This window comes from Equus asinus, chromosome 11 (genome assembly GCF_041296235.1).
Source record: "Equus asinus isolate D_3611 breed Donkey chromosome 11, EquAss-T2T_v2, whole genome shotgun sequence".
NCBI lineage: Eukaryota > Metazoa > Chordata > Mammalia > Perissodactyla > Equidae > Equus > Equus asinus.
Genome location: NC_091800.1, coordinates 23,691,987 through 23,710,381, shown reverse-complemented (window position 1 = coordinate 23,710,381; position 18,395 = coordinate 23,691,987). Strand labels below are relative to the sequence as shown.

General features: G+C 41.9%; 1 protein-coding gene across 3 annotated transcripts in view; it reads left to right on the top strand.

Annotated features, from left to right (window-relative positions):
• The first annotated feature begins 4,950 nt into the window (after positions 1-4,950).
• Positions 4,951-18,395, top strand: part of WDFY2 (WD repeat and FYVE domain containing 2) — a 174,538-nt gene continuing 161,093 nt past the window's right edge. Inside the window, exon 1 of one of the 3 annotated variants that reach the window (XM_014851400.3) lies at positions 4,951-5,735. In XM_014851400.3, coding sequence (XP_014706886.1) covers positions 5,599-5,735 — 137 coding nt within the window. In that variant the 5' untranslated portion in view covers positions 4,951-5,598. Of the gene's footprint in view, positions 5,736-5,833; positions 6,082-18,395 lie in introns of those variants that run through there. The other 2 variants (XM_070520613.1, XM_070520612.1) reach the window with 2 other exon arrangements.

Below are 18,395 nucleotides of genomic sequence, written 5' to 3'. Positions count from 1 at the left end.
TTCATAGAAATTGAGAAAAATTAATAAATATGTAAAAAATTCTTTCACAAGTCATGTGTTTTCCAATACTTTGCTTTCAGAAGACTCGATGGAGACAGAATTTGTCATTGAGTCATCAAAAATAATTTTAGGCAATAGACAACTACAATTCACATAGCATAAAATTCACCATTTTAAAGTGTACGATTCAATGACTTTTACTATATTCACAAAGTCTTGCAACCACCATGGTAATCCATTTTAGAACATTTTCATCATCTCGAAATGACATGCTGTGCATTCCTTAGCTGCACCCTCAGCCCCCCTTACTCCTCCCTCCCCTCATTCTACTGGCTACCACTAATCCGCTTTCTGTTTGCCTATTCTAGACATTTCATATAAATGAAATCTTACAACATATGAAACTTCAAGACTGACTTTTTCATTTAGCATAATGTTTTCAAAGTTCATCCGTGTTGTAGCACGTATCAGTATTTCATTTCTTTTTATTGCTGAATATCCCATTGTATGGATATACCACATTTCATCCATTTATCAATTGACGGACATTTGGATCATTTTCACTTTTTAGCTGTTATGAAAATACTGCTATGGAAAGTTATGTACAAATTTTTGTGTAGACCTAAGTTTTCCTTTCTCTTGAATATATTCCTAGGAGTGGAATTGCTGGGTCATATGGTAAGTCTATGTTTAACCTTTTGAGGAAATGCCAGACTGTTTTCTAGGAAGCTGTGCCATTTTGCATTCCCACTAGCAGTGTATGAGGGGATCTCAACTTCTCCACATCTTTGCCAACATTTGCTACTTTCTGTCTTTTTTATTATAGCCATTCTAGTAGCTGTGAGGTGGTATCTCATTGTGATTTTCATTTACGTTTCCTTGATGGCTAAACAATGTTGAGCATTTTTTCACGTGCTTATTGGCCATTTGCATATCTTCTTCGGAGAAGTGTCTATTCAGGTTCTTTGCCAATTTAAAAAAGTGGGCTCTCTTTTTATTACTGAGTTGTAAGAGTTCTTTATGTATTCTAGATACAAGTCCCTTATCAGATATATGATTTGCAAAAATTTTTGCCCAGTTATGTGATTTTTGACATGTAACTCAGGAAGAGTTCAAAGAATTGAGTGGCACTGATTTAACAAAATTCCTTCCATTTCCATCTATTTATGTAAATGAGGTTTCTCAGCCCTTATATTTACAAAATGTGTGAATAGAATTGATCCTGAATCCTATTTAATTCTAGCAATAAGTTATTAATTATCCTTAGATACAGGAGGATATAAAAACCTAGTCTTGTTCATCTCAAATAGTAATTTGCATTAAAGACTTTTAGTCAAAAATTTACTTTTTATGTTTAATGATTTTCATAAAAATTTCTAATATATTTATGTTGTCTTGACCTATTGTGTACTAATAATCATAATGATCAGTTAATGTAGAAGAAACTTTTAAAAATTAGAGCTTTAGGGCTGGCCCAGTGGCGCATCGGTTAAGTGTGCACATTCTGCTTCTCAGTGGCCCAGGGTTCACCAGTTCGGATCCCGGGTGCGGACACGGCACGGCTTGGCAAAAAGCCATGCTGTGGTAGGCATCCCACATAGAAAGCAGAGAAAGATGGTCATGGATGTTAACTCAGGGCCAGTCTTCCTCAGCAAAAAGAGGAGGATTGGCAGTAGTTAGCTCACGGCTAATCTTCCTCAAAAAAACCCCCCAAAATTAGAGCTTTATGGCCTTAGCATATTAAACAAATTAAATAATTCTAATTTATATATTTTTTGTTTCAGATAGTATTATAGGGGGATCAATAAAAGATCCTCAAGTATAAAAATATTTACAATAAATGCAAATATTTACAAGATGCTAGAACTCAGACTCTGAAATATTTAAACTTATACTGAAATTCTTCAAATTTTTTTAAGGTGTATATGAACAAAGGAGTTTGAGACTCATTTTTCTCGCAGTCTCCTCCTTTCTGTCTGTCATCCCCATCAGAGTAACCTTTCTTGTGGCTGGATGAGTGGGGATGAGCAGGCTTAAATTTCCCTAGAGTAGCAGGAGTTCTCAACCTGGGTTTCTGACAGTTGTACGACTTCTGAAATTACATGCTAGGCCTTTCCCTTGGATACCAATTACTCACCTGTTGCCTTTACCATGCTGGCATTATCATCTGCCTGTTGTGTGTATTCTCTCAAGGATCACCTCATTCTAGGAAGTAGGGTAGGGTCCAGATTCCAGTCTCTCCACTATGTTCTAATGGAATGGAGTTAAACAAATCCAGACCTGCCTCTTTTTTTTTTTTTTTTTTGAGGAAGATTAGCTCTGAGCTAACTGCTGCCAATCCTCCTCTTTTTTGCTGAGGAAGACTGGCCCTGAGCTAACATCCATGCCCATCTTCCTCCACTTTATATGTGGGACACCTACCACAGCATGGCGTGCTAAGCGGTGCCATGTGCACACCCGGGACCCGAACCAGCGAACCCCAGGCTGCCAAAGTGGAACGTTCACACTTAACCTCTGTGCCACCAGGCCGGCCCCCCCCCCTTTTTTTTCCCTATTCATTCATTTAACAAATACTAACAGCATGCTTCCTAATGTGCCAGGTACTATTCTAGGGGCTAGGAATACAATGATGAACAGAGAGACAACATCCTTTCTCGCAGAGTGTTTCACTTCTAGAAGAGGGAGACTAAGAAATAAATAAGAAACATACAAGATTATTTGGGGCAGAAGTAAGTACTGTGAACAAAATAAAACAGGGTGATATGACAGTGAGCGTTACGAAGTAGAGTACTTTAAAGGTGGGAGAGTTAAGACTTTTTAAGGAGGTAACATTGGCGCTGAAGCCTGAATAGTGAGAAGAAAGTAGCCAGGTAGTGAACACAGCTGGTGCAAATGCCACCAGCAGGAAGGAGGTTGGTGTTTCTGGAGAATTTCCAAGCCAGGGCGTACTGAGCAGGAGGAGAGGTGATGTCGGAGAGGCATTTTATGCCAAGTGCAATGGTAAGCCACTGATGAGTTTTAAGCAGAGGCTATATCTGGTTTATATTTTAAAACAAAATCATCTGGCTACTGAGATACAGATGGATTGTATGGGTTTTGGGGAGAAGGGTTCAAGAGAAGAAGCAGGGAAAGCAGTAAGGATACTGTGGTAGGAGAGGTCAGATATCACGGTAACTGAGACTGGGGTAGAGATGATGTAAGTGGGAAAATTCAAGATACACTTTGGACATGGAGCTGATAGGATTTACTAATCATTTGGATATGAGTTGTGAGGAAAAGAATCAAGGACGATTCCTAGGAACTTAATTTTGAACAATTGGATAAATGACGCAGTAGATTTAAAGATACTGTTTGGGAATGTTTGGAATACCTGTAAAACAGTAAAGTGACAAAGTGGAGTAGCATTAGATATACGAGTCTGGAGTTCAGGAATGAGGCCATGGGTAGAGATAACAATATGGGTCAGGAGCATATAGATGGCATTTAAAACCATTGTGGTAGGCTGAATAATGGCCTCCAAATATGTCCACATCTTAATCCCCCAAACCTTAAAGAACCTATTGTGCATGAAGGTACTTAAAATATGTTCTTTGCAAGCCTCACAACCACCACCCAAGGTAGATGTTATTATCCTCCGCTTAATAGCTGGGGAACCTGAGAGAACTGGAATGCCTTGTTCTAGATCCCAAAGCTAGAAAATACCTCAACTGCCCTTTCAAGGATCTTACAGAATTTCTGCAAAGATGGGAGGCAGTAAGGAGTTGCCCTGTGCTTTGAGGCAGGCCCTTTGCAGCATACTGCCTTGACTCCCAAAAACGTGCCTTAGAAATACATTTCCTGGCTGCTCCTGGCCGAGTGGTTAAGTTTGCGTGCTCTGCTTTGGTGGCCCCGGGTTTGGCTGGTTTGGATCCTGGGCGCAGACATGGCACCACTGGTCAGGCCATGCTGTGGTGGTGTTCCACATAGCACAACCAAAGGCACTCACAACTAGAATATACAACTATGTACTGGGGGGCTGTGAGGAGAAGAAAAAAAAAAGATGGCAACAGTTGTTAGCTCAGGTGCCAATCTTAAAAAAAGAAAAAAAAGAAACGCATTTCCACAAGGCCTATCTCATTCTTTGCCCAGCTCTGGCATATTATTTTTCTGATCTCCAGAACCTTTGGCGGCCCAGTCACCACATAGATCATGACCACTCCTCAGCTAGTCTGTTAACTATGGGAGGTCTTAGCGGGGTTATCACACAATGAAGGATCCCACATGCCAGGCCTGTGCTAGGCACCTAACATTCGTTCAGTAGTCACAGTAACTCTCTCCATTGTCTCTGGAGCAAGCTAGAAAGCCTGGATTGCTGGGAAACAGAAAAAAGTCAGGACCAGGAGCAGGGAGGTCTGGGTTCAAGTCTGCGGGGGCTATAGCTGCAACCTGGAGCTAAAGTAACCTGGCCTAGTAACTAAACCATCTAAGAACACGAGGAGGTTGACACTACAGATGATGTCTAATCTATTTCATGGATGCTTGTATAGAGAGATCCTCCTCCTTCCCGGTCCCCAGCGCTCCACTCTTATGGGCAGCAGCCTGAACCAAGGGCATAGTGACCGCTTGCTAAGCTGGGGGCTGCCGCTCAGCTGCCTGCCTTAGAGGCCAGTCCCGGCCGCGACTCAGCCACGACCGGGAAGCCGTGGCGTTTGCCACGCCAGAAACGCAGAGATGTGGGCGATAGGTCATTCCAGGACAACGCAGAGGAGTCACCCGGAAACTACAACTCCCAGGAGCCCACGGGGCGTCACTCCGTGGCCTGGGCCTGGTGCATGTTGGGAGCAGTAAGCCACCTCCCGCCGCTCTTCATTGTTCAGGCCTCTCGCGACAGGTAAAACGTGCGCATGCCCAGTCACGTCCCAAGTAGTTCTGCTGCTTCACGCAGGTTTCTTCTCTTTCCGGCCTCGCCCTGCTGCGCTTTTCCCCTCCCACTCTCCGCCCGCTTCTCAGGGATTTTGGAGGGGGCGGGGCCTCTGGCAAGCGCGTTCCCAGGGGTGTGGACACGCGCGTTCACGGGAGCTAAAGAGAGTGGGGACTAAAGGCTGGGTGTGGAAGTCGGTGAGGATAGGAGACCGCAGAGAACGGAAGGCGCATGCGTCCCAGGGGTGGTACTGCAAGACTTTGGGAATTGCGGAGGGGCGGGGCGGAAATGGGCTAGGGGGCTAACGCACGCGCATTGGGCCGCCAGCGCCCCGCCTCCTGTCTCAGATTTCCCCTCCTCCTCAACCACCCTTCCGGAAGTGCAGCCGCCCTCGCGCCGACCAGCGGCCACCCCCTGCGGCAGGCCCCGCCCCCGGCCGGCTCCGCCCCCCGGCTCTCCGCCCCCTCCTCTGGTGGCGGCGCCGGGTTGCAGCCCCGGTTGTGGCGGTTTCGGTACCCGAAGCCGGGAGCGCGGAGTCGTTCCCGGGAGCGGCGGCCAGGCTATGATCGCGGGTTCCCGGCGTGCCGCTCCGGCCAACCAGAGTCCTTGTCTCAGCCTGAGCCTGTGCCCGAGCGGTCTCCTCAGCCCGGCCCCGCGGCGCGATTGGCGGCGGCGCCCCTGGCGCGCCCCCTCCTCCGATGGCGGCGGAGATCCAGCCCAAGCCGCTGACCCGCAAGCCTATCCTGCTGCAGCGGGTCGAAGGGTCCCAGGAGGTGGTGAATATGGCCGTGATCGTGCCCAAGGAGGAGGGCGTCATCAGCGTCTCAGAGGACAGGTACGGACCGCTGCCCCTCGGCCGCGAGGAGGGGCGGGACGGGCTGGCGGTCCCCGCACCCGTGTCAGGGGCTGTGATTCCACGTCGGCGCAAGTGTAGAAATGCTCCCCCAAGTTTTTATTATTATGCGCATCCTAGTGGTGCCGGTGTTCAGCTGCGTGCCGCGGCCGCTGCGTGGCTCGGGGAAGAGGAGCCCGGACAGCGGCGTGCACTCTGGCCTCGCCCGGGGCCGGGCGACTCCTGCCGAGGCCAGGGTGGTTCTTGGACTAACGGTACGCCGGCCACTGGACCTTGGTCCAGGCCTGAGGGCGGGAGGGGACGAAGGAGGTGCCGCCCGGCCCTGCAGGTGTGTGCGTGAGGAGGATGCTCTGAGCTGCCTCTGCGAGAATAACTAAGAGTTTTTGAGTACTCTAGTACAGTTGTTAGGGCTCCGAACTGAGAAAGCAAATGCCGCTCCCTTCTCCCAGACATTCCCAGAGTCTAGATTTCTCGGATATCTTACAGTGAATTCAGTGAATTATTGCAAGTTGTGGAAAGAGTAACTTTGGTCTTCTGCCCGGGAGAGGTGCCTTCCTTCCTTTGCCCTCCTTTTCTTATCTCTTAGAGCTCAAGGGGAAGCAAGCCCCTAGAACTTGCAAGGGATCGCTGCTGCAAATAGCTCCTGAGTTCCTTCCCTTTGCATGCTTCCTTTCTTTTTGCTTAATTTGCAGAAGTGGAGCCAGTTCTTCTGCCATTAATATTCTCCCTTGTTTTTCAGACAGTAGCCTTGTCGCTTGAACTTAATGTCCTTTAATATGCAGAAGTTAGGCTGACGAAGCTAATTTCCAGAGCGGTGCTGTTTGAATATAGTAGTTATGGTTTAGATCTGGAATTGTTGCTTTGGTAATATCAACTAGCATTCTCAAAAATGTAGCACTATAGACGTATATGACAAAGGGCTTTAACTGTTAACCTTAAAACAGTAGTTAGGTTTTCTTAATGTAAGTTCAAATTATGCTGAGGTAGAGAATATTTTTTCTGAGTGATTTGTAAAATTGCAGGCGGAGGTAAAGCAACAAAATATTCATTACTATCTTGATAGCCATTTCAGGACTTTGCATACAGTGTGGCCTCAAAAAATTTGCCTGATACATCTATTAATATCATAGGTTCTTCAGTATAACTAGGCTGAGTGTATTCATCACATATTCTTGTTTACATCGTACTCCATACAAATGGCCAAATGGTGCTCGATTCATTTCCTAAGCAGATCCAAATGAAAACATTGTAAACATACACCCTGGCAAGCAGTCTGCAACGAACAGAAGAAATTCATGGCTGGAATGGAATGCATGTATGTAGATACCTTTTGAAATTCACAGAGAAGCCTTATGAGTGTTTAATTTTTCTATAGAGACAAAATTCTTTTAAAGAGATTGCCTCTGGACCTAGAAATTCTTTGTCACAGAATTGTGTTTAAAGGAACTGATTGATAGACATCACCTTCCCAGTCTATAACTGCTGGAGATGAGGCTGCTCAACCTAACTGCTGTAGGAAATTTGTAAGTTTGTTGAATCAAGTAAGAGAAGGAGGAAATTAGTTAAACCTAAGCTCCTTTAATATTAGTTTTGAAACTTTTGCTTTGGTTGATGTTTTGGGAGTAGGGGTAGGTTTTCATAGTTTTTTTTTTAAGAGTTCAGAGGGGTCTTAGAGGTTATTTACTCTAACAGCATCATTTTGCGAATGAGACAGTTTAGGCCAGAGAATTTACCTGCCCAAACTCACGTAGCTGGTAGTGGAGCCAGCCCGAGCTCTTGAGTCTTCTGATTCCGATTTCAGTGTGTTTATCTTGAAACAGCTTTAGTGAGGTGCATTTCAAAGTATTTGCTGACTCTGAAGTAGCACATATGAAAGAAACTGAAAGATAAATTTCATTTGATTATAGGACAAAAGAAATGCAATATTTACGTATACATTAAGCTTAATTTTAACTTTCCTAGTTCACAAGGTAAGTATGTAATAGAAATTATTTTATTATGGAGTTACTGTTAAATAAATAAGGCCCAGCCATAATTCTAGGATTATTCTTTATAGTTTATTATAACTCAAGTCGACAAGTCTGTGTTTCTTTGGGTCATATACTTACATGTGAAAAAAACTCTTATTTAGAGCTCAGTTTCGATTATGGTTTTCATGAAAAGAGAACTGATCTGTATTCTTGTTTTTCAAAATCCAGTGTCAATGTCACTTGACATAATGCTAAAGATATGAAAATAGAATACTGATTTTCATCAAAACCTACAAAGCCATTTCCATTAACTGCTTTAACTGGAAACTAGTGGTCTTCATTCTTGAACTATAAGGTTAAACCACAAAATAATGTCCTGTTCCTGAATAGCACTGTTCTGTAAGTTCTTTTGTAATCCTGGTTTCCCTTTTTGACCTCTGACACTGGATGACCTTTGTCCACATGTTTGAAAACACTTACCATTTTCTATTTTAAACAGTGTTATAGATAGTTGTCCATTTATCTTCTTCTCCATGAGTTCCCTAAGGTGCTGTGTGCATCTTATTCATTGTAGTATCCTTGGGGCCTTACATAGTGCCTGGCACACAGTAGGCTCGCAATAAACATTTGTTATATCAGCAACTGATCTGTTTTTGTTGTTATTCCTGAAAGCACAGGATCTCAACTATTGTAGACATTTAATTGATATTTGTTGAATGAATTTTATGACAACCTATGAAAGCCCTATGTGGACAAATGTATACAAGTGGGAAAAGGATTGGACTTGATGGCCTTTATGGAGCCTTAGAACTCTGAAGGTCCATGCATTGTTTCATTCCATCAACCAACATTTGAGTTCCTATTGTGTTCCAAGCACACGTGCGCAGAACATTGGTGAAAATGACAAGGTCCTTCAAAATGCTCACACTTTAGTGGGGGGAAATTTTAGAAGATGATAAAACAAAACCACAACCTCTAAGATTTTGTATAGGAAAGAGAGTTTTCAGTTGGGGAAGTGTATCTGGCTTCCTCTGCCCTCGTGTCCCTTAACTCCAGAGGACACTTTCACTTGGAGGACTGTTTTCACCCTACGTCTGCTGTCTGTACTGGGCTGCTAATATTCTGATCTTCAGGCCCAAGAGTGGATAAAAACCTTCACCCTCAGTTCATCTTATCTCGGTTAAGACAGGCTGGAACTTTACTGGATACCAAAGGAGGAAATAGAAGGGAATATAAGACATATGAAAACAATCTGACTTATGAGTCTAGATTTCAGGTGCTGTCATAATACAGAGCTTGTTCTCAGAACTCCCTGGCCTTATCTGAGTCTGTTTTTGCTTTAGTTATAGCTGGTTTCTGTCTCCAAAGGACACGCCCAACTTTGGTGCTTTGGGTTCTTTGTTTCCTGGCTTCTTTGGGACTGTCTTTTCTGATTGAATACCATTCTAACATTCTTTGCGTAGAAGCTTCCTCTCAGACATCTTGTCTCTATTTTGGTTAAGACGGATGATTAGTCTGCCACTTACCAGGAGTTCCCTCGTCTTGTGGTAGCCTCTTCTCCAAGTGTTAATGGCCAGGAGGGACCTCTGTCCATATGGGACCTCGCCCCATCCAGACCTTTGTCTTTGAAAGTTCTTTATATGCGTATCTTAACACAAGTCAACAATCTCTGCATTCATACAGAGTGTTTCAGTAACTCTAGGCAGTTACTATTAGACAATCACAGGAAATTATTCTTTCACCAGGAGTCTATACCTGTCCAATGGGTAAAAGGGGATCACATTTTTATCTCAATATAAAGAGATGTGCTGAACGCAGGTACAAACAGCATCCTCTGGGGTTGCCGAAGAATTTTCTCTGCTTGTGGTCTTTAGAGAAAAGACCAAGGAGCTCTCCTCCAGATGGGTTTTCAGGATGAGTAAGAGTTCATGTGGAAAAGCTAAGGTAGGGGAAAGGGCTTTCTAGGTAGGGGGGAAGAGAAAACTCGCATTCATTGAGAAGCACTAGAATGGACTGGTTAAGAGTGTAGACTGAGGAGCCAGTTTGCTTGAATTCAGAACTTGGCTCTGACTATTACACTTTGAGGAATGTGCAAAATTAGTCTCTCCAGAAGAGTAACTATGATAGCAAAAATTCTCAAAACTCCGGGTACAAGAATTTTGAATTCTTTTCTGGATAAGAAGACTTGAGGGTGTGGTGGTGGGATGTTGGGGAGGAGGCTGTGTGGAGGAGACTGTAGGGAATGAGGGTAATGGGGAGGGGACTGTGGGGAACCACCGCCTTGTATTCTGACTTTATTGGACCAATTTATGCAACATAGTTAGCTGTGTTCTCTAAGCCTTGAGGGCAGACAGTCCCTGCAAGGGGTAAAAGGGAGTCATATTTTTATCCCAGTATAAGGAGATCTGATCCCCAAGGCCTAGCACAAAGGAGATATGCAGTATATGTTCTTTAAATGAATTAAACAATGGCTGATGGAATGGCCCTAAGGAAGTTGTAAGTTTCCCTTTTTTTGGGGGGGGGGGTAAGATTAGCCCTGAGCTAACTACTGCCAGTCCTCCTCTTTTTGCTGAGGAAGACTGGCCCTGAGCTAACATCCATGCCCATCTTCCTCTACTTTATATGTGGGACGCCTACCACAGCATAGCATGCCAAGTGGTGCCCTGTCCGCACCTGGGATCTGAACTGGTGAACCCCGGGCCACCGAGAAGTGGAACGTGTGAACTTAACCGCTGTGCCACCGGGCTGGCCCGTGAGTTTCCAAGAGTGAAGATTTTTGAGTTGAGCCTGCAAGAAGTTTAATGGCTTGCTTTAGGCCTTGGTAGCATTACAACAAGGGAGGAGGGTAGGAAGGGGCTGGGACAAGAGAGGGGTTGGATTTTTTTGTCTAGAAGGCCTTTTTTCCCCAGCTCTGAACAACTTTCATTCTAAGTGGCCATGACTACTTGCCTATTTCTTGAAAAGATATCTTAAAATTTCATTTCATTTTATAAATCCCTATACTATTGATTCATTTACCATTGATTGTTTTCATTGTGAAATTGCACTGTCTTAGTTCTCTGGTTGAAACCATTAGTTTCACTAATACTCGGACCTTAGCTCAGTTCAGTTGAGCTCCTGGTGGAGTTTCATGTACCATGCATTTTGTAAGACTTGCTTCAAAAAAAAAAGGTTTTTTTAAATGCAAATCAAAGTTTTTCCCACCATAAGCATAGTTCTGAAAGTTGAGGACTTAGAGTGATGGTGTGAGATCTCTAAAATCGACAAAATTACAACCCATCTAAAATAGTTTTTGAGTGTGTTAAGTCTCTATTTAATGGCATAAAATTAATAAACTTTCAACTATGCACTTGAGACTCATCACTTGGCTGTCATAATTGCTGGTTTCAAGGTCCCAACATGGGAATTTGCCCCATATGGTTGTTGAAAATTAGACCTTTACACTGACTTCAGAACATGAGGCTGTCTTCATGCCAGCAAATCTGTCTGGAAACAGGCTGCCTCTGTGCCTCTAAAGGTCAGAATACAGATTGGCTTTTTAAGAAAAGATCACTATGGGAAAGCTTGTTGAAGGAGGCTCGCTAGAGGAGGCTTAGCTTCCTGACCCCAAGGCTTCTGAGGGTTCTGAGTCTCTCACATAATTTATCAGTTAAACCAGACTCTGTTCAGGACCTCAAAGACCTTCATCAGGCTTCATTCATCTGGATATTGCAAGACGATGGGAAAGGTTAGAGTGGCAGTTCTGACATTCCTAAAATGAGTGATTCTCAGATTGTGAAATCCTGACCCGGCTTTCTTATACCTCAAGCATTACTAAACTTACTTTGAAAAAGAAAAATAGGTGAAAATCATAGGATATTAGTTGCTGGAAGAGACCTCAGAGAGCTGATCTTTTCCAAGGAAACAAAATGAAAACCTTAAAAACAGAAAAACTACTTTTTACTTGCATAGCATCTTTCTCTGGCTCTGTTTTCACTTTGAGAGGGACACATTTTCTGTTGTTGTTGAGAACCATCTTGATGTCATTAAAAAATAACAGTTTTGGGGAAATTAAAACACTTAGTGGCATTTAGAAATCACTAAGTAAATTGTGATTTAAGACTATTTCATAGTGATCTATTGATATCTGTAACACTAAACCAAGTTATATACAGTATATACTTATCTGCAAAGAAAATGGCCACCAAGCCAAGCTTTTCTTTTCACCTACAGTGTCAGAATAGAAGGAATTCAAAAGGAGGTAACACTCGTTTATTTTGATATGAATAGGTCTCCCAAGGAGAGTGCCACAATTAGCCTAGAAATTCCCTAACGCAGAAAAAATAACTTTGTTGTGCAGCTTCGGTGAGCAGTCTCATTAACTCTCTTCTTTTTGAAGGGCAGGGGCCTCCTCATCCAATCGCTTCGTTTAGTCATTAGTAAAAATTAATTCAGAGGTGTATGAAGCTAGCAGATAAGACCAAAAAAGAAAAAAAGTCAGCAGCTTGACTCTTGGCAGGGAGAGCTGCTTGTGCTCTGATGTGCCTTTAAGGGTTCTTGGAAAAGAACTGGGACTCAGAGTGTGATCTCAGCTGTACCCTGCACTGACCTTGGGCATTTCCTAGGGTATTTCATCAGTCTAAGCCTCAGTTTCTCCATCTGGCAAAGGAGGGTGTAGGATTTCCTAGCTGTGACTCTGGCACTATAATGTGCCTGCATCTTAAAACCTCAAGTGGAGAAAAGTGTGCAGAGGATAAAAAATGGCCTGTGCTTTGTGAGGGAACTGTAAAACGATGCCTTCCCAGCTCTTGGATGGCGGCGGTTATTTGTTCCTGGATGAAATATTGAAGAGGTGTTTGTTTTGTATTGGTGCCTAATGCTTTGATGAACTGGATTCACTACATTCCTATGTTGAGATGAATCCTTTAGTTTCAAATACTGAACAGTTTAGTTCTGGGTAGTTCACTGGCCCCCAAGTCAGGGCCTAGGTTGTCCAGAGTAATGCTTTTGAGGCTTTTTTGACCACAAATCAGTAGGAAATATATTTAGCATTGTTACCCAGGACTTAAATACTCTGACACATACACACATAACTAAAACAGAAATTTCATAAAATGATGTCCTTTTAATATGATATGCATGCTGATATATTTTCTGTTCTATTAGTAGCCTTTATAAAATCCTGGCTGTGACTCATTCAGTTGATTTCATGACCCATAATGGGTTGAGAACAACAGTTTAGATTACAGTGCCTTAGAGAAGCTGTTGAAATTTTGTACCCTCTTTCTCTCTCTGTAGTTTTGTTTTTTTAGAGGATGGAAATGCAGTTCAACTCAGGGATCTTCGCCCAACCCCAGCCTATCCTTGGTGGCCCTGCCCTTCTGAATTCCCAGTGTGATCATAGCATTGACCTTGTCTCACCAGGAGCTTCTAAGTCAGAAGATAATAATTCTAAGTGCTTTCAGCCCAGAGGCAGAGAGAGAGTTCAGAAAAGAACAGGAGTGCAGTAAATTGAGCAGCTGTTTGAGTGGCTGCGTTTTGACTTCCTGTGATGTGTTCATTAATTACTGAGGTAGGACTCAGAAATGACGTGTCTCATCTAAATTATGAATATCAGTTGCTAACCTCTCTGTATGACTGTGTTTTTCATTTTAGCTGGGCAGATTTACCTATACCGTGGAACTATTTGGGGATTTTATGCATTTTCCATTAGTTATTAAATTTTTTATCTTTTCAATTTCTCAAGATCAACTTATATTTTAAGTAATCATAATAATAATCCCTCTGGAGTATGTTTACATTTTAAATAAAGATAATATAACCATAATAAAGAATAATTGCTCATAAACCTCTTAGTACAGTGACTGTTAGTGTCTTATATATTTCCTTTTAGCAGTTTTTCTAATGCAGTTTTCAAAAATATGACTGTAATCATGCACTTTTATATTCTTGCCTCTGTTTAAAATTGTGCCACCAGCTACCTAGTCTTTAACCATCATTTTAAGTATATTTTTCCTTTCCTTCAGTATTCACTCATGTTTATCTAATGCTTGTACTGTATGAACTTGGCCCTGCATCTCCCATCATGAACAAGACATCCTGCTCTCAAGGTAGTGGTAATCTAGTGGGTACATCGTAATTTATCCGTTGCTTGTTGTTGGCTATTTACATTATTTTCAGTTTTATAAATGTTATGATAAATGTTGTACATATAGGTATTTTTTCTCCGAGATTTTTTGATTATTTCTTTAGGAAAAATTGTAACAAGGAAATTGCCCTATTGCTTTCCAAAAGATTTGTGCCACTTTATAATATTTACAGTGACAAATGAGAATATTAGTTTTGTCATATCTGACCAGCCTTGGTTATTATTATTTTAAAGTTCTTCTTCACAGTTTACTTGATAAATAGTGGCACTTCATTGATGTTTAATTTGTATATTTGGGATATCGAATATTTTTCTGTTTGTTTACTTTTTTCCTTTTGTGAATTGTCTGTTCCTGTCCTTTGTCCGTTTCTCCATTGAAATCTCCTGGTTCTTCTGAACAATTTCTTGCACGTATGTTCTATAGATGTAGTAAAGATATTCACCCTCTGTCTGTTCTATATCCAGATATATGTCTTATACGCCATTGTTTGCCTTTTTACTTTTTACATCGAACGCATTTAATTTTTAATTTAACCATCTATCCTTTTTTATAATTGAAATTTCTTCCATCATTCCTAATTTTTGAAAATAATTCTTTCCCCAGAGATTCATTGACTATTCATTTTTTTATCCTAGTTATTGGTGGAAAAATAACTTTGATTTATTTGGAATATGTTTCATTGGATGATGTAAATTGAAGAATGTAATGATTTTTCTAAAATTTGCTATGGATTATTTTAACATCATTTACTGAATGGTCCTTATGCTTTCTTTTGTATTTATTTGTGAAACTGTCTTTATCACAAAATTAAATTCTCATAATCAACAGGACCTTTCTATGAGCTCTGTTGTATTTTGAGGATCTCTGCTTCTTTTAATACCAGTTCTGCACTTTTAATTATTGTAGCTAATGAGTTCTTCTTGACTGCGTGCCATTATGTGTCTACAGTAATAGCCCGAATCTCTCTGGCCAGGTCAGCGAGTTAATGGGAAAGGAATCATTTGGCTCTAGGTAGTTGGCTCTTTCTGAAACTTTAGGATTTCAGAGTATCAGTTTCCATATTTGCAAATTGGGAATCATGATTCCTCTTAGGGTTGTTGAGAGGGAGATTTACATGAGATAATATTCCTGCGGCACCTGGCATTGTACATGGTGCATAGATGGTGTTCAGTAAAAGTTATTTTGTGTTTTATCATACCACCATGCCTTTAAGTAAGCTAGCTTTTTATGTTGCTATGGTTCCATTAAGTCTTGACTATTTTAAGAATCACTTTGGATACACAAAGGTGGGACTATGGAATTTTTGTTTGTTTGTTTTCATATAGTTCTGGGCCCCTTGATCTCTTTTCTAGATATTTAAGGGTGGGCTTACTCTCTCATCTTTTTACTGCTGCTCCCCAAACTTGCTTCTGAAAGCCAGTGGTCAGGAGAGGTGTGTGGCTGGTGGGTGCTGTGTTTCTCCTTTGCAGGCTTTTCTTTCTCTCCATTTGCTATCTTGTCCTAAAATGGTGTGTCCATTGTCCCCACTGGCCTCCTGGAGGGCAAGGGCTATATATTCTCTGTCTTCCATGGGGAATACATTGAGGTTTGGATGAAATTCTAACTAAGCTGCCCTCAACTGGACACCTGGGCTGAAGTCCACCCTTGGGCAGATTTTCTCCTTACACAATGTTTTAAGAAGCTTGAATTAGTAGCCAAGGTTTAAAAATCTGGATTTCACATTAAAGTCTAGATTGCTGGCTTCTCTTCACAAATGGGAAGGTGTAGCCTTGCCAAGCCTCGAATTCCCCTCCCGCAGGCCCCTTGCTCTGCTCGCTTTGAGCTAAGGTCATCTGAGTGAGGCCATGAGAGGTGAAGCCCACGCCATCCCTGCTGCCTACTGGTGGGAAAATAGCACAGGAGACCCAGAGAGCTTTCCTGTCTTCCTCTGAATCTGAAAGGCACATCCCCTTTTGTGGAGTCAGTAGCTGGAGCTTTTTTGGTATTTGGAAGAAGAAGAAGGAGAAGAAATCAAAAGATATCCAGAAAGCCCACACAATCATCCCTTCGTATCTGGAGAGATTGGTTCCAGGACCCCCGCAGATACCAAAATCTGCAGATGCTCATGTCCCTTATAGACAATGGCATAGTATTTGCTTGTAATCTGTGTACATCCTCCCTATATTTTAAATCATCTCTAGATTACTTATAATACCTAATACAATGTAAATACAATGCTGTATAAATAGTTATTATACTGTATTGTTTAGGGAATAATGACAAGAAAAAAAGTATGCATGTTCAGGACAGAGGCAACCATCATAGGCGTTTCCATCTCTGGTTGGTTGAATCCTCGAATGCTGAACCTGCGGATACTGAGGACTGACTGTATTTCTAAAAAATTAGGTGGAGGTGGAGGGAAGAAGCACATACATTAAAAGTTAAGACACTTTTTATGAGAGATCCTGATATTGTACACAGTAAATGTATCAATAAAGTTGGGTATTGGTAAGTTAGGCACGGCCTTTACCCCTTCACACCCCCTTTCTGGAGGCATTGTAATAGTATTTGGGGCCAGGGACGCAAGTCATGGAAGGCTGGGTTTTGACTGTTAGCTCTGCACCTCCCAGCTATGTGATCTTAATCACTTCTAAACCTTCTCAGGTCTAAAACGGGAGTTCGGAGAATACCTACCTCATGGGGTTATTCTGACGGTTAAATGATGACATTTTGTAAAGTGTTGGCACCTTGCCATTACTTCAGGAATGTTAGGGTTTTTACCCCTTTCCTCCAAACTGTTTATCCAATTCTTTAATTCTTCATTAACTATCTCAATTCTTTTTTTTTATTATTTTTTTAAAGATTTTATTTTTTTCCTTTTTCTCCCCAAAGGCCCCCGGTACATAGTTGTATATTCTTTGTTGTGGGTCCTTCTAGTTGTGGCATGTGGGACGCTGCCTCAGCGTGGTTTGATGAGCAGTGCCATGTCCGTGCCCAGGATTCGAACCAACGAAACACCACTCAGCCACGGGGCCAGCCCCTATCTCAATTCTCTAACTCTTCTTTGTCCCTTCTTTGTCTTTGAATCAATCCATCTCTTTTCCTGTCTCCTTTAGTTTTCTCCCCACTCCCTCCTTATATGCCCGTGCTTCTGGAAAGAGTGTTCAAGCATCATGACACTAATTCTTTGTGACCTTTGGAAAGTCACTACCCCTCTTTGATCCTCATCTCGAATTGGTTTTTCATAGTTTTTAATTATATATGTGAAAATACTTAGGATACCATAAGGTCCTATACAAATGTTGAATTGTTATCATTTAACTGGCCATAAATACAAAGCATGAGTATGTGTTTCTTTGAATTTAGAGAGTTGTGTTTCTTTTTTTTTTTTTTTTAAAGATTTTGTTTTTCCTTTTTCTCCCCAAAGCCCCCCGGTACAAAGTTGCATACCTTTTAGTTGTGGATCCTTCTAGTTGTGGCCTGTGGGACCCTGCCTCAGCATGGCCTAACGAGCGGTGCCTGTCCGCGCCCAAGATCCGAACCTCCGAAACCCTGGGCGGCTGAAGCGGAGCTCGCAAACCCAACCACTTAGCCACAGGGCCGGCCCCAGAGTTGTGTTTCTTTATCTTCATTTTAAAAGTAGATGAATGTAATCTTTAAATTCTAATTTTAGAAAAACTTAAAATTACATTGTTGCATTTTACTCTATAGATCTGGATTAATATTTTTCTGGAGTCAATCATCCCCAGTAGAAAAGAAGCTTAACGTGCTGTTAGAATTGCAGTCATCTGTTTTAGTGTTCCTTGGCACTTCTGGGACTTGGGAAACACTAGCTGTCTGATATTTTATAGGAGGAGAAGGGCTGTTCAGAATGGCTCACTGATTTCATTATATTCTGATTTTTGGAATATTTTTGAATTTATATTTGAATGGCTTAAAAAATTCCCTTTACATTTCAAAGCTTAGATTGTTAAACAATTTGGAAGAATGAATAATTTTTCTCCAGAAGGTAAAGTTAAATTAGAGAGGTTAGTTGAGCTTAATCTGAATAGTTAGCTAAATTAGCATGGTGTTTGGATGGGTTAAATAGATTTGGAATTTGGTTGTGTTGTGATTTCTCTGACTTATTTTTCTTGCTGAGCTTCCATTTGGGAACTTTCTGTGTATGAGATATGCACGATATAGGTCTTTGGGCTTTATCTGGGTGTAGGGTAGGGCAAAGGCTGAGAAAGGAAAGTTCACTTAGTGGTAGAAAAGGTTCATGGTCGTATATAGGAAGAGGAAGGGGCCCAGGCGAGGAGTCTTGAGGCTTCTGAGGGATGTCTAGGTTATTCGTAGGTACATATATGGCTGTGGGTTGTCATATTTCTCAAGGTGTGGTTCCCCCGTCGCCCCCCCCCCACCGTTTTTCTTTTGAAAAATATCCTACTTCACTTTTTTTTTAAATTTAAGACTTCAGTTTTTTTTTACCCCCGGTGAGGAAGATTGTCCCTGAGCTAACATCTCTGCCGGTCTTCCTTTATTTTTCATGTGGGATGCTGCTACAGCATGGCTTGATGAGTGGT